The following is a 16,638-nucleotide window of genomic DNA, read 5'->3' on the forward strand; positions in this document are numbered from 1 at the left end:
ACATAGCATCTTTGCAAATCAGCCAATACATTGGTGGAAACATGCTCGTATCATCCCTCTGAAACCAAGTGAATGTTGGATTTCTAAGATGGAGCAACAGAGGAACAGTATGTAGTGAACAGTCACACCTGCATGTGCTCCTGCAGATCAACATGCTGCTGAACTTTAAGGACGAGAAGCAGGAGTGTCCCTGTCCTGAATACATCCGAGAGCAGCTGCTCGACTTCCATGAAGACCTGATGAGACACTGTGGTAAACGACCCGAAGCCGAACCTCTAATCAAACATATCTGTATACTGCAGTCTATGATTATTCCAAAAAAAACCACACAGTACGGACTGTGCACTGATTTCTCCATGCTGTCAGGTATAGAGTTGGATGAGGACAGAGGGATGCACAGTGACAGTGACTTCACCATTCGAGGTCGACTGCTGTCGCTGGTGGAGAAAGTGGCCTATCTGAAGAAGAGGATGGCCAACCTGCCGAAGGAGAAACAAGACAGGAAGCCCAGTAAGTCCTGCGCACCATCTCATACATAAACAGACAGCAGACGGCACAGAGGGACATTGGATTCAGTAACCTAACTGTTGTTACTGTCTGATAATGTAATCATGTAAAATGTGGTGAGTAAATCCAGACTCCACAGGGACGATGACCTTTCCTTTAAGATTATCTTCGGGACAAAGGTTACATGTTCAACAATTGAATAATAATCCCAAAATAATCCATCAGACTGTGTGGGGGTATAATCCTTACAGAGTGACTCCAGCTATCATCACTTTACTGGGATTTGTTATTTAATAATGATTTTTTGTTAACAAGCAAAGTCATGGACCTTCTCTGAGAGTACTTACACACATCATATGCTCTCTCTCTCTCTCCCTCTGTGTGTGTGTGTGTGTGTGTGTGTGTGTGTGTGTGTGTGTGTGTGTGTGTGTGTGTGCTACTTCATGCACCTACGGCCTTGCGGTCAGATGGACAGTAGATATGAATGTTGAAGTGTTTCTCTTTGATACCACATCTTTTATCGTGTCGCAATTGTTGTCACTTTGTTCAAATATGTTTGAACACACAAAAATGTAAAATGATATCAGGAGAGTTTGCATGTGGTTTGTTAAAAAGAATATATCATCATTGAGTTTACATCCAACTCGTTTCACTTTATTATTTGTAAGAGCTGTTTTAAAAGTAACTAGGAGGTGAAAGCGGAGAAGACATTAATTCCCCCTCTCGTTTCCTCTCGGCCTCCCTCTGTCTCTGCAGGTACGCTGCAGCAGCTGATTTCAAATACGATGGTCCGCTGGGCTCAGGAGTCAGTTATTGAGGATCCAGAGCTGGTCAGAGCCATGTTTGTTCTGCTGCACCGTCAGTATGATGGCATCGGAGGACAGGTTGGTGTGTGTCTGTGTTTGTGTGTGTCTGTTTGTGTGTACATTCAAATCGATGGTCATCACATATTTAACAACTAGTATAATTACTCTTACAAAGTATCATACAAACTAGATGTTTAGCTCTCTACCTTTATACATCTGAGCTTGTTATTCAAACGGAAAATAAGTAACTTCATTATGAATGAAATAACAAAGAATGTTGAACCGTTGTGTGCTATTTTAAAGAAATAATGTAACCGATTGGAGAAATCATAACATGGAACGTTAGAGGAAGGGATGAGCAAGTGTCCTGTTCAGTCTGCAGTCAGTGTTTGTCTCTGTCTGTGAAGGTGCGGGCTCTTCCTAAGACCTACACTATAAATTCAGTGTCCATCGAGGACACCATCAACCTGTTGGCTGCCCTGGGTCAGATCCGATCTCTGCTGAGCGTCCGCATGGGAAGAGAGGAGGAGAAACTTATGATCCGAGGGCTGGGGTGAGGACATACACATACACGTCGGTCAGACTATATTTGTATTTTACTTTATATTCTCAGGGGATTTACTCCTTTGCTCCTCTCGCTCCTTCTTTCTTCTTAATCAATAACTCCCCATTTGACTGGTAATCTGACGACTATATACGATAATATGCTAAAACTGTACTTATGTCTTAATCTCAACATGTCCATGTATACTTATTATTGTTTTTATTTAGTATTTGGCTCAAAGATAGTTACATTTTTGCATGTAAGCCTCCAGGATAAAGGTCATCAAATGACTTGTTAGTGTTAATCTAACTTCAAAGAGGTTTTAACTATAACTTGCTGTGGTATTATTTTTACTTTGAGTGTCAGTCGTTATAAACCTGATGAGAGTATCAATGACTATTCAACTCATTATTCTTCCTGTGTAGTGATATCATGAACAACAAGGTGTTTTACCAGCATCCTAACCTGATGAGAGCTCTGGGGATGCACGAGACGGTCATGGAGGTCATGGTCAACGTGCTCAGTGGAGGAGACTCAAAGGTATGAAGTATGTTGACGCTGCAAAAAAGTTTTAACATACTAAAGCTGGATCATAGTTTCAATGAAACCAGGATGATGAACAGCTGTAATCTCTTCAGTACAGTGCACCCGAGCAACAACAAATAAAATATAATGTCTGGCTGTGAAGAGATTTGTCTTCTGTCACAGATCCGTCCCCACAGTGTGTTTAAAACAGGCCTTTTCAAACTTGTATCTCTTTTTTGAAACTAAAGCTTAATACATTTGGACAACTGGTGTGGGATTCTTGTGCACAATCACTCTTTACATGTTGTTTGTGTTTTTTTGCAGGAAATAACCTTTCCTAAAATGGTGGCCAACTGTTGTCGGTTCCTCTGTTATTTCTGTCGAATCAGTCGTCAGAACCAGAAGGCCATGTTTGATCATCTCAGCTACCTGCTGGAGAACAGCAGCGTCGGACTCGGTAAGTGTGTGTGTCCTTGAGGAAGACACTGAGCCCAAAATGTCCCCTGACGGCAGTGCCAGCAGTGTGTGATCGATGTGTAAAACTGTAAAGCACTTTGAGTGGTCACCACTCAAGCAGTTCAGCATTACAATACAATTGATCAATTTGCTTCAGACTGGGTGAAGTCCGCACAAGGACACTCATGTGACTATGTCTGGTTTTCAAAATAAGGTGTGAATAAAAGTATATGCACCAGCTTTAATTTGAGTTAGCTTACATCAATTTACATGTTTTTTCCTGCACAGAGATTTGCTCGTGCCGCCTCAGCCTCCCGACAAAATTCTGGTACAGAAACAGCTCAGTGATCACGTTTGTCCCGGGCCAAATTCATCACCACAGAATTTGTAAATTTAGATTGTGTACAGAGAACCGGAGGAGATAGCGGTGCACACTTGGACAGATGCACAGGGAGGAGCAGTAAATTACTGACAGAGCCGGTAAAAACAGTAAACATAACTTTTGTACGGTTCAAACATGTATGAAAAGACCCAAATGATCACTGTAAGCGGACTTAGTGGAGCTGTTCATGGCTCCCTATAGGTGTCTGCCCCGGGCTTGGTGGGTTAGTCTGATTTTAGGTTCTTTGTTTTTATATATATATAATTGCTCACATACAGCATTGGCTGTTTGAACTGTGTCTGCTAGTGATACACCTCTGTGTAGCAGAGGAAATGATGTCATATAGTGATTTCATTAATTAACTTTTCCGACCAATAACATGATCTACAGCTTCACAACTCATACGTCATGGTATAAATTACATCATATGCATCACCATTTGTAAAAGACCCCCTCTACTCTTATTTGTAATTATAGTAATCCTTCCTCTCCTCTGCTCTCCTCTCCTCTCCTCTCCTCTCCTCTCCTCTCCTCTCCTCTCCTCTCCTCTCCTCTCCTCTCCTCTCCTCTCCTCTGCTCTCTCTCCTCTCCTCAGCATCTCCATCCATGCGAGGCTCTACTCCTCTCGATGTGGCTGCAGCATCCGTCATGGATAATAATGAGTTGGCCCTGGCTTTGAGAGAACCAGACCTGGAGAAGGTGAGGTGACAAACATTTACACAAACACTCAGACCAAAAGTATCACTGGTTGGTTGCGAGGACTTTATCAACCAGTGAAGTTTCATCCTGGGAGAGGGATCCCTCACATGTGGCTCTCTCTGAGGTCTCTATGTTTTTTCCCCTGTCAATAGGGTCTTTTTGGTAGTTTCTCTTTACTCTTTCTGAGGGTTAAGGGCAGAGAATGTCACACCTTGTTAAGCACTATGAGACATTGACAGTGATTTGTAAATAAGGGCTATACAAATAATATTTGATTGATTGATAAAATTCACTGCAAGGAAGTTGCCGTCCAACACCCGAGAAAGGAGATGTGTTTATCATTGGCAATGCACGCACTTGATAATACTGAATATAATCAACTGTCCTAACTTCATGAGTTCATGAGAATTGCAGTTTTATTCAAGTTTCCTTTGCCACGCCTCTCACACATTCAGCTGTGCAGAGATTTTCTTTTGACTGTCCAGATGAAATTGATGATAAAAACCTTCTACTTGTCACTTGTCTGCAGGTGGTGCAGTACCTGGCCGGCTGTGGGCTGCAGAGCTGTGTGATGCTGGTGCGTAAAGGATACCCCGACATCGGCTGGAACCCTGTGGAGGGGGAACGCTACCTCGACTTTCTGCGCTTTGCTGTCTTCTGCAACGGTGAGAACACGGAATCACTTTCAATTCACAATTCCATTTTTTCACAAGTGACATAATCGCTGTTTCCTACTGACGACTGTTTGTGAGAGTAGCATGTGTCTGGAACCAGCATGGTGTCACAAACACCTCTACTGCTCTCCTTTTCAGGCGAAAGCGTGGAGGAGAATGCCAACGTTGTGGTGAGGCTTCTGATTCGCCGACCAGAATGTTTTGGCCCTGCTCTTCGGGGTGAGGGTGGTGATGGATTGTTGTCAGTGATGGAGGAAGCCATTAAGATCTCCCAGGATTCCTCCAGGGACGGTCCCTCTCCCACATCTGAGAGCAGCAAATCGCTGTAAGACATCTGTCGCGTCTTTATTTGCTCTTACAGTGTTAGATAATGAGACTGGAGGGAGGGAACACACTGTATTCACAGTTATACTGTCTTTTGTATTATTATCGTTATCTACATTTATGAGGACCTCATTACTGCTCAGTAAATCAGTGCGTGTCCATTCATGTTCATTGGAAAGGACAGAAACACTGTAAGTCATATGTTGCTTTGCAAAGGAATTGTGGGAGTGCAGCCTTCGCTCATAAACCAGGTTTTGCTGTATCGATAATACCAACGGTAGTGTGCTGATGTCTTTCACTGCCTCCTTTCATCACCTTCATGAGCATGCTAGTGTGAATTTCATTAATAATGGTCTTATGTTAGCCCAGGGAGAAAGAATGAATCTCCAAAGCTTCGTGTGGAAGCATGTAGAGAGAAGCACCTACCACCGCCTTTATTTATTAGCATAATAAAAGAAAACATTAAAAAATGCCCAGATAATAAATAATATACAGTCCACTGGGAGGCAGAGAGGCTTTCTTGAAGACTGTATATTTGAAATGGAATTCCACAAAATAAGAAAATGCATGCAGTAAAGGATTTGAATACCGATGACAACAGAATGATAATAACACAATATGAATAATGAAAAAACAACACTAACTAGAATGGCATTCAGAAGAGACCAGGTCTTAGGAAGAGCCCGCACCTTCACAGACAGAGACAAACACTGACTGCAGACTGAACAGGACACTTGCTCATCACTTCCTCTAACGTTCCATGTTATGATTTCTCCAATCGGTTACATTATTTCTTTAAAATTGCACACAACGGTTAAACATTCTTTGTTATTTCATTCATAATGAAGTTACCAAAAGTCCAACATGCCCCTTAAGTCCAATCAAGCTGCTTCAATTTAATGGAGTCCTCTCTGACCAATACTGCACTCTTTTAGTTGTAATCCCTCCTGTGGTTGTTGCATAATCCTGCTAACTACCAGACCAATAAACAACAAACTACACAGACAGTAACATCAAGATTGAAGGAAAAAGATAATGTGTATGTGTGAGTGACAGGTTATTGTGTGTTTGTGTGTGTGTGTGTGTGTAGCAGTGACATGCTGGAGGAAGAGGAAGATGACACCATCCACATGGGGAATGCCATCATGACCTTCTATGCTGCTCTCATTGACCTACTAGGTCGCTGCGCTCCTGAGATGCATGTGAGTGACACCGGCAAGCATACACACACACACACACACACACACACACACACACACACACACACACACACACACACACACACATGGTCACACTAAAATACCTTCTTCTCCATCAGTTGATCCATGCTGGTAAAGGGGAAGCGATCCGTATCAGGGCCATTCTGAGGTCTCTCATTCCCATCGAAGACCTGGTGGGAGTGATCAGCATCCCATTCTCAATGCCCAACCTGGCTAAAGGTAAACAAACCCACCAACAACAACCACTACCAATGTGCATAAAACATTAAAAAAACACTAAATCTTGACCTGTAACCTTGTGTGTGCATGTGTGTGCCTGTGCATTCATAGATGGGATGGTGGTGGAGCCAGACATGTCGGCTGGTTTTTGTCCGGACCATAAAGCAGCCATGGTGCTGTTCCTGGACCGGGTCTATGGTATAGAAGACCAGAATTTCCTACTCCACCTGCTGGAAGTCGGTTTCTTACCAGACCTGAGAGCTGCTGCCTCTCTGGACACTGTGAGCGCGCGTGTGTGTCTGTGCGCTTGCGTGCATGCGAGTGTGTGTGTTTTCGTGCATGCGTTTTGGTGTGTGTGTAGCTGTGACTTCTTTCAGCTAAATCAGCCGTTTGCCCTTTGACATTTCCTTAAAAGTAAACCAGTAAATATTTTAACACATCAACAGTGGTTCAATTGATTGATTGATGTGAGGCCACAATTTCAATCTACCTCTTATTTACCAGGAATAGCTGAGAATCTAAAAGGCAAAAAAGACATGAAAATCTCCTGAGCATGTTCATGCACCACTGCGGATGATGACAAACTCAACATGTTTAGTCCCAGTCGTGTGTTGGTTGTCATGTTGTTCAATTGAATACAGTAGCAGCACTTTGAACTTGTCGACTCAACCACAAACACAACTTGCTCCTCTTTAATCACAGTGCCCTGACCAGATTTCCTTTTTCCTGAAACGCCATCAACTCTTCCACTGTCTCTGTATTTGTGTCAGGTTGCTCTCAGTGCCACAGACATGGCCCTGGCCCTCAACAGGTATCTGTGTACAGCCGTGTTGCCTCTCCTGACTAAATGCGCACCACTGTTTGCGGGGACAGAGCCGTTTGCCTCGCTGATTGACTCCCTCCTTCACACGGTGTACCGCCTGTCCAAAGGCTGCTGCCTCACCAAGGCCCAGAGGGACGCCATAGAGGAGTGTCTGCTGGCTGTTTGTGGGTAAGACTGGAATTTAAATGGGCTGTTGTAACTCCGACATTTGTATGTGAGCGTCGTTGGAATCTCAGTGTGAACTAGAATGGCACTGCAGATTTTTATTTGGATTTGCACCAAATTGCACACAGTCATACCAGTCCCCTTAACATGACTTTCTTTTTTCAATGTCTATTTATTTTATCTCAGAAATTAACAAAAATTTTGAAAAACGCCCAATCGCACAATGTTCAAGTTAATTCCTGGATCCGCTTCTTGATCCAGATCCGCACCAAACTTGTATGGGATTTTTTATGGATGTTGAGAAAACAATGTAAGACAGTAACAAGTGGTGTCAAATGAGGGAGAGAGCAGAATCAGATGGGACCATGTATAACACACTCATTGATTCTAGTTGAACTGTGGCCTCCACTATCAATATCCACTCACCTTATTACAGCTGCAGTTTGGATTCACTCAGAATCCATGAACATGAGCCCCACTGCAGCATTTTCACTTTAGTCATTTTGACTCTGTTTTGTGGGCATCACCATAGCTTTGATACTCTGAACTGCTTTGGATTCAACTTGGCTATAAGCTGCTAATCATTCCATTAGTTATTCATTCATGATGCTTGTTCCTTCCATCGATGCATTTTAGTCCAGCAGTTTCTCTGTGTTATAATGTCTTTTACACTGCTTATGCCACATTGCTTCTTCTATGCCAATGCAATTAGCCAACCAATGTGTGTCGTCTTAATAATGTGCAGTAAGCTGAGACCCTCCATGATGCAGCATCTGCTGAGGAGGCTGGTGTTTGACGTCCCCCTCCTTAATGAACACACCAAGATGCCTCTGAAGGTGAGAAACACATCAGTTATATCTTATTCAAACACGCTTTTCACCCGGGACAATACTGGAGCCCTTATATTAAGACAAATGATAATTTTACACGACCATTTGCAATACACACATTTTTAATGATGTGTTCCCTCAGCTTAGATCCAACATGATATTGTGATCATGTGTTAACGGTGACAAGAGTTCAAAACCACACAATGCACTGATTTTGTGGCTCTTGCTGTAGCCCTTCAGTTAAAATGTTTTATGAACCCTTCTTAACTTCCCCAGCTGTTGACCAATCACTATGAGCGTTGTTGGAAGTATTACTGCCTGGTTGGAGGCTGGGGCAACTTTGGAGCTGCATCAGATGAGGAACTTCACCTCTCCAGGAAACTGTTCTGGGGAATATTTGACGCCCTGTCATACAAGGTGAGGCTCTTTGGAAATAAGTGAATGGGTAAGGGGTTTTCACGATTTTGAGTTTCAAAATTATTGCAGGAGATCCCGATATATCCTAATGTTGAGTCCCCAAGTATGACTCAAAACCCAACATAAAACCACTGAGTACTTAATTTCCCACAAGGCACCTCCTTGTTTAGACCTTCAGTGTCAGGTCACTTTTAAACTCCACACCCCTAATTTGTCAAACAGGGTTATTATAGTCAAGTTTTAGTGTCAGAATCAGAATCGGGTCTATTGCCAAGTAGGTTTCCACATACATGGAATTTGCTGTGGTGTGTTTGTGCAATAATAAATATAGAAAATATAAAACATTGGAAACAAAAATAAAATAGAAAATACTATAGAGAAATAAAAAATATACTAGCGAGAGGGATTTTGCAAAATGTACAGTTATTGTTATTTGTAAATTGTCAAGTGTCAAAGTCACAGGTAGGGACATCAGTGCAGTTGGGTTAAGGGCTTAAGCATTTTCAAGGTCATTCATAATGGCTGTAGTTGTTCATATGGGTATTATGACCTTTCACAATGCCCCATGCTGTCACTGCACATGCTGTGACATAGAACACAAAGTGGCAAAGTTAACAGCCAGTCCTGTTGTGCCGCCTGTGGTTGTACAGGTGAATCACATCAGAGATCGGGGCAAACTACTAATTAGTAGTGCAAACTACTCTTCATCACTCTGACTGTTATGGTTTCTGTGTAATGGAATTTATCATTCTATTCTGCGAACGCATAAATATCTCAAACGTATGTGACTCAGACAGCACCAGAGATGAACCTGCAGGGAAAGCAGTGCTGTCTAATGTGTAAAGCTGCACACTGTCTCTGTCTCTGTGATCCAGCGCTATGACCAGGAGCTGTTTAAGCTGGCGCTGCCATGTCTCAGTGCTGTGGCGGGCGCCCTCCCTCCAGACTACATGGAGTCTAACTACATGGTCATGATGGAGAAACAGTCGTCCATGGACTCAGAGGGAAACTTCACTCCTCAGCCTGCAGACACTTCCAAGTGAACAAACAGACTTTTATGAATGATTCCTTCAAAAAAAAAGATAAAATCCAGTAACAGATTGAAATGTTTAAATATTCACTGTTATTATAATATGATCAAGATTTGATGAGACTTTGCAACAAGAGACACCTCATATGTGACTGTGAATGTTTCTGTTATCATCAGCGTGACTGTCCCAGAGAAACTGGACTATTTCATCAGCAGATATGCAGAGCACAACCATGAAAAGTGGTGCATAGAAAAGGTAAGGAGTGAGAAGTCAAACACTGGGCTCATCCTGTTACTGATTATTTTTAAAGACGTCGCACTAGTTTGAATTTTGAAATATCTTTCCTGTGTATTGTGCAGTTTTCCAACGGCTGGTCGCACGGGGATCAGCTATGTGAAATCAGCAAGAGCCACACTTTACTGAAACCATACAAAGGCCTCTCTGAGAAGGTAGTGTGCATGCAACAGGCAAGAAGACCTGACGGTGTTCAAGTGAAGTCAACACCAGTCACAGCAGCTGGGCTCATGTTGTCACTCTTTTACAAATATTCAGATTTCACGTTTGAACCAATTTCATTGACTTGATTTGGTCGATTGATTTTAATAATGATTGCTGGAAGACAAAACAGTTAACTAAAGCCTTAAATCACTGCTGAAGAACATATCTCTGCGCTGGCAACGGCTGTAATTGGAGACATTATGCTTTGGGCTGTCCGTCAGTCTCACTTCCATGGCACGAACATTAATTTGGACTCAAGGATTAACTGATTTAAATTCGGTGGTCAGAAGCTTAAGGTCAAGGGTGCTTTGACCTCATAAATCACATTATTTGTCATAACTCAAGAGTTCACAGAGTTTTTCTGACTAAATTTAGCACAAAATGTCTGATTGGACACAATGAAAGAGTGGAGATGTTCTAAGGTCAGCTTCACTGTGACATCATAATGTTCTGCAAAGACACTTTTCTGGCTGTTTTTTAGACACATAGTAGAACAGAAGGACAGATTGTGATGATTTTCCACGCAATGTGTGTAAAACTGCAAGGAGGTGATTCTGTTTTCCTCAGATACTGTACAGGCATAGATTGGTAGAGGTCCTTTTTATAGACTTACTTTGAAACGACTTGCAGGCTGTCATTATTCACCGTAAGCAGCCGTATGCCACTGGAAATATCCTGAGAAGTGATCTTTTGCAAAGCGAGCACCGGACCCTTTGTAATGGATCAGTGAGGTTGGGTTGTGTTCTCGTAGGATAAAGAATCCTACTGCTGGTCAGTCAAAGAGTCCCTGATGACCATGCTGTCGTGGGGCTGGAGCATCGAGAGGATCAGGGAGGGAGACCCCGCCAGCATCCACAACAAGTCCCGGAGGATATCACAAGCCAGCCAGGTACACACCGATACATACACACCAGCATGCAGACAATTACACTCACATGCAAAGGAGTTAAACATTTTGCTGAAAATTATATTCGTACAGAAAACCTCATGAGAAGGTGACAGTAGCATTCAGTGTGTTTCTCTTCCACAGCTGTCTTTTGAAGGAAATGCAGCTTTCAGCCCGAGACCCATTGATATGAGTAATGTAACACTGTCCAGAGACATGCAGGTAGGCCACTGTATACGCATGAAGAGTAAAATGATAAATTGCATATGATCAAAATAATTGAAATGAACTGTATTTTATCTCTGATCTATTGTAGCACTGTAGAACATAAGCTATAGAGGATGAAGAGATGAATGGAGATGCGCAGTGCAACAGAGTCACATGTGTTTTATATTGTGTTCGTCCAGTCTATGGCAGAGCTGCTGGCAGAGAATTCTCATAATATCTGGGCCAGGGAAAAGAAGACAGAGCTGGAAGCCAAAGGTAAATCTAACACGACACATCCTCACACAGTGTTTCCTAAATCTTTCTTTTCTTCTTTTCTTTTGCTGCCATCCCCATCAGTTATTAGTGTTGATGTCATTAGCTTGGAACAAAGGCAAGGGTCACAATTCCAGCAGCTTGTCTGAATCAGGATATGAAGATATGAAGTGAAATGGCCATTAATAGAGTTAACTAAAAAAGTTGGGTTTAAGCTAGTTTTACACACTTAAATATAAGGGTTCTCTTTGCATTAGCAATTTTTCTCTTTTCTTTTATCCTCGTGGGATGTTGTTGTGTCCAGGTGGAGGAAACCATCCCCTTCTGGTTCCTTATGATACCCTGACTGCCAAAGAGAAATCTAAAGACAGAGAAAAGGCACAAGACATCCTCAAGTTCCTTCAGATCAACGGCTACACTGTGTCCAGGTGGGAAATAGGCAAACACTCTACACACAAAATGGAAATAGTGCGACATCATTTTCATGATGCTGGTGTGCCGCTATGTGCATGGCAGTCTGACCCAAAGTCACATAATATAAACTTCATCCGTGCGTGTTTGTTCCAAAAGTCTTGGGACGTGTTGACTCTAAACTACCACAGAGAGGGTAAGAAGAGGGCGGCCTATGCATCATGTTATCATGACAGCGAGCAAGGCTTTTGAGATGTAGTGATTGATAAAGAAAGATCTTCTGCACAGATGTCTGATGAAGATGGCTGAATTTATATTTAATGTTCACAGTACTGAAGAAAAGCATTAACTCGATGAGCCTCAGTTGTCCGTACTTGAATATATGAGTTTATTACAACATGGATCTGTATACAGAGACAATTCTTGGTCTAACGTACATGCTGATAGTCAAACCAGAAAGCTTAAGGTACAATAGAAGCATTTCAGTATAATACCAAAAGGGAGGGAACAGATAGGAGTCTGTGTCACTATAAGCTACGACAAGATGTCCGTTATCCTCATGGGATAGAGACTCTCGAGGTTCGCCTTATCACAACACCAGAGGCAGGATGGCAACTCCTAAAACAAAACAGACAACATCTAATCCAAAGAATGACTGCAGAGGCTTTAGACCTCTCAGGTCCAACAACTGTGAAACATAATTCAGGTCAGGCATAACATCATTTTAAAGGTATTAGAGTGAGTAAGTAACAAATTCCCTCACAGTGATATATAATGATGTATAATAGTAAATTATGATATTCAAACTGTTAAATGAAAAAGGTACTACTCTTAAATAAGTGCAACATTACAGGTGTTGGAAGGTGTTACCATGTTTGCCAGAGATCAGGCTCAGGATGTCTCAGGACCCTGTCATGGCTCAGGATCAGAGGGATGAGCCCTTCTGTGTACTCAGAAATACAGTTCAGACTGTGGCCAGCAGCAGGCTGAGGATACTGCCGAGCAGGAGGGGTTTGCAGGGTCGGAAGTGACTCGAGATTTAGTGATAATGATAAAGCCAAGCAGAGAATGACACCCGGTCTCTGTGCCACACCTAAACACTCCAGACCTATCTTTGTAAAGTGCTTGTTCATTGTGGGAACTGTTGGGTTTCTCTATAATTGTTAAGGTCTTGACCTTCTATGTAAAGTGCCTTCAGATAATGTATATTATGATTTGTCGCCATACAAATAAAATTGAATTAAATGAATGTAGCAAAAATGAAAAATAAGTGTCTTTCCAAAACAATATCAGTCCATCATTTTGACGTAAAGTGTCTTGTTCCCAGAGGTGTAAAGACCCAGGAGCTGGACACTCCAGCTATAGAGAAACGATTTGCCTACACCTTCCTCCAGCAGCTGATCACATACGTGGACCAGGCCCACCAACACATGATGGAGTTTGGTGAGAATCATCTGCTGTCGAATGAAAGATAGACATATGACAGTTCATACAGTAATATAATGGAATGTGCGTGCAAGGTATTATTTATATAAGTGAATATTAAACATGATATTATTTAGATTAGATTCACAATGGCTGGTGCAGAGTGGAATGTGTGGGTGGTTACCTGATCATTAGCACAATTTATGTCTGTGTGAAAATCTAATTGTTTCATTTGACCCAAGTTCAGAAGAATGAAGGGTTTTCTATCTTAAGCTCTTGCGAAGGGAATAATATTTTAGATCCCTCTATGATATATAGTAGCCACAGATAATAGCTGTTTATCTGTTGTAATCCATATTCATGATAAAGAGATTCATGCGATAAATTGCTAAAGCAAATACAATGTTCCCAGGTGCATTAGAAAAAGAAACAGTTTACTTTGACTAGTAAGTGTGCTTCCCTCGGTGCTCTTGATGTGAATGTCACCAAGTAATACCATCCAGGTCTTATCATGTGATTCTGTTCTGCTCTTCTGTTCATTTAGATCTGGGAACAAGAGTGAAGGGAGAGATTCCCCATGAGCAGCAGATTAAGTTCTTTGGAAAGGTCAGAACCCATCATCTGTTTTTCATTCATGAGTGTCAGTTGGGAAATTGGGTATGTTCACGTCTTTTTACGCAGATTCAAGTGCATCAGGTTGTTTGGTGCTGGACAATCTCCCTGTGTACAAAATATTGTTTAATTAAAATGTAACACTGTCTTCAACATTCAAGTGGGGCTGCAGGGCCTGAGGCAACCACTGAAACTGACAGTGTGCTATACAACATTGTTATTGATCAATAAGTGTGTCAGCAGTATTCAGAATAATCTCAAAGGGGTATCTGAAGATTCGAGTAAATCAAATTTCTTCTTAAGAATGATCCATAATATGGCAGAAATATTGCTCCAAACCCTCGACTAATTTGCTAATTAGCAACAAACAAGTATGGGACAAATTCAAATGTGACCTGATTATGGTGCCAGAGGAAAAGTCAGGGGATCACATCACAGTCCATTCCTCAGATTGTGGAGTGGTCCCACCAAGACACACACTCAACCAACCACGAGTCAGTCTCAGCTGTCAATCATGACATCTCAAAACATTAAAACCAAACTTATCAGAAACTTGAACAGTTGCCCGTACGTCAGTGGGATAAGAACTACCTAAATGACAGAAACCATCTTTGGAAATGTTTATTCAGCATGTACATTGACTTAATAATTTGGTCCATGTCCCATCTGCTAACATGGAAGAGGCAGGGTTTATGACCTGTACTGCATCCAGCCACCAGGGGGTGATTTAGATGTTTTGGTTTCACCTCTACACACTGTTAAACATTCTGTCCTTGAAGAGAAAAAAAGACAATTTCTAAAGACATGGGTTGGGCTGTTGACTTTTTTCTGTTTCAAAGGACAGTGGTAATTACGCTGTGTTTCTGCTATTCAACCCACAGGTTGTCTTGCCATTGGTGGATCAGTACTTTAAAAACCATAGGCTGTACTTCCTGTCCACAGCCATTCATCCAATCAGCAGTGGTGGCCACGCCTCCAACAAGGAGAAGGAGATGGTGACCAGGTGAGTGTGGCAAACGACACAACAGGAGCCAGTGGTGGCAGTATCGTTGGGTATAGCACTTTTGTACTTTTGTAATTTTGCTTAAAAAACTAATATTTTGAAATGACAAAACGTGTATGACAGTCATCAAGCTGTTGGAAGTCTTAACACCAGGCTGTGAGACTTTATATACAATACCTCCTGCACTTTTCCCCTGGGTCTGTCTCATTTGATTATTTCTTATCTATTTCTCTGCTTCCCTCTCCACCTCCTCCTCTCTCCTTCCATTGAATCTTTTCAGTCTTTTCTGCAAACTGGGAGTTCTTGTCAGACATAGGATATCCTTGTTTGGTAAGGATGGTTTGTATGTCATGCTTTTTGGTTGGTGAGACATTACACAAGTGCTGAGTGTTATTGTGCAGTATGAGTGGACTCATGACTCATGACATGCCAACCAGAGCAGGGGTTCAAACCTGTCACCTTTCAGGGAAACTCACTGTTTTGAATCCAAAGTAAACGTTTCATTTGTGTGATCCTTGTAGATCTGACCATTTTTTGGAAAATGAGTGAACACAAGCCATCACAATTAGGAAGTAAAAGTAGGTGTTAATATAATGTCCATGGAGGCTAATATTAGTTAGCATACTTGTTATTCCAAATTCCACTTGTATAACATTACTGACTTTATTGCTCTGGGACGACTCCTTTAACGTTACTTACATTATCATGTTACGATTATGACATAAGTAGATATAATTACTGAGGCTAATTATGTCAAAATCATGGCATAATCAACAAATTTGCTTTTGGATTTGTTTTGGGACAAGTTAATGCTTTATAAGATAAGATAATGCTTTATTAGTCTATTTGAAAAGAGACTAATAATAAGACATTATTTATGTTGAATGGAAGGCTGGTTACAGTCGGCTATTTATGTTGCTTCAGAGGAGCAAATATCAAACTCACTGAAAAAGACACAAGCTAAATTACCTGTGTTGTGGTGGCACACAAAGAGTACCAACCAAATTCATTCCCCCCACCATCCTCATAACGCCCCCCACACCCAGGCCACCAAAGGGGTTTGCATCATTGTCACTTTTTTCACCCCTCATGAGTTTGCACCCCTGCAAAGGTTCCTCCCACACAATGTGGGATGAATTGGTCAGTGTGACCATTATTTTTGCAATGTTTGGTGAAGGAAATGAAGCATGATTTCAAACTATTCCTGGAAAATACACATTTCACAAAAGACAAAAGACAGGGATATGAGACAATTCTCTTCATGTAGATATTACAAGTCTTCATCTCAGACTGACACTGTCACTGTGGGTTCACACAGCCTGTCTCATTTTAAAGCTTCCTGCATTGATGCCTGATTTTTCGGCATAAAATGAAGAACCATTGTGCCCCTTCAGCACTCCGTATCCCATAATCCATTTGGATCAGACAATTTATCTATTGTTGCTTTCAGGTGGTTCTTCTAAATGCGGTAAATATCGCTTTTTATATCCGGTGACCATCTGTTAAATATATAATTTTTAATGAAAATCGAAATAAAGGCCAAGCATAGAATTTAGTTGACCCATTACAGCATTTTTCATATTTAAAGAAACATTGCAAACATGATGTCTGTGTCATCAACCTCTGCCTATTATTTGAATATGGTGTCTCACTGCGGGTTATGGAGACTCCCATTTTGCCAGACAAGCTTATCTTGAGAAC

General features: G+C 41.6%; 1 protein-coding gene across 1 annotated transcript in view; it reads left to right on the forward strand.

Moving 5' to 3' along the window:
- The window catches only part of ryr2a (ryanodine receptor 2a (cardiac)), a 162,231-nt gene that overhangs the window by 102,197 nt on the left and 43,396 nt on the right, over positions 1-16,638 (forward strand). The window contains exons 41-66 of the mRNA XM_047338421.1: positions 147-252; positions 367-510; positions 1,264-1,391; positions 1,721-1,866; positions 2,283-2,397; positions 2,707-2,839; positions 3,816-3,919; positions 4,449-4,584; positions 4,732-4,915; positions 6,011-6,119; positions 6,236-6,356; positions 6,468-6,637; positions 7,127-7,347; positions 8,090-8,180; positions 8,451-8,591; positions 9,467-9,630; positions 9,799-9,877; positions 9,982-10,071; positions 10,872-11,009; positions 11,151-11,228; positions 11,414-11,489; positions 11,791-11,914; positions 13,225-13,340; positions 13,867-13,928; positions 14,816-14,937; positions 15,218-15,267. Of these exons, the coding sequence (XP_047194377.1) occupies positions 147-252; positions 367-510; positions 1,264-1,391; positions 1,721-1,866; positions 2,283-2,397; positions 2,707-2,839; positions 3,816-3,919; positions 4,449-4,584; positions 4,732-4,915; positions 6,011-6,119; positions 6,236-6,356; positions 6,468-6,637; positions 7,127-7,347; positions 8,090-8,180; positions 8,451-8,591; positions 9,467-9,630; positions 9,799-9,877; positions 9,982-10,071; positions 10,872-11,009; positions 11,151-11,228; positions 11,414-11,489; positions 11,791-11,914; positions 13,225-13,340; positions 13,867-13,928; positions 14,816-14,937; positions 15,218-15,267 (3,148 nt within the window). The remainder of the gene's footprint in view (positions 1-146; positions 253-366; positions 511-1,263; positions 1,392-1,720; positions 1,867-2,282; positions 2,398-2,706; positions 2,840-3,815; positions 3,920-4,448; positions 4,585-4,731; positions 4,916-6,010; positions 6,120-6,235; positions 6,357-6,467; positions 6,638-7,126; positions 7,348-8,089; positions 8,181-8,450; positions 8,592-9,466; positions 9,631-9,798; positions 9,878-9,981; positions 10,072-10,871; positions 11,010-11,150; positions 11,229-11,413; positions 11,490-11,790; positions 11,915-13,224; positions 13,341-13,866; positions 13,929-14,815; positions 14,938-15,217; positions 15,268-16,638) is intronic.

Source organism: Hippoglossus stenolepis, chromosome 21 (genome assembly GCF_022539355.2).
Source record: "Hippoglossus stenolepis isolate QCI-W04-F060 chromosome 21, HSTE1.2, whole genome shotgun sequence".
Taxonomy (NCBI): Eukaryota; Metazoa; Chordata; class Actinopteri; order Pleuronectiformes; family Pleuronectidae; genus Hippoglossus; species Hippoglossus stenolepis.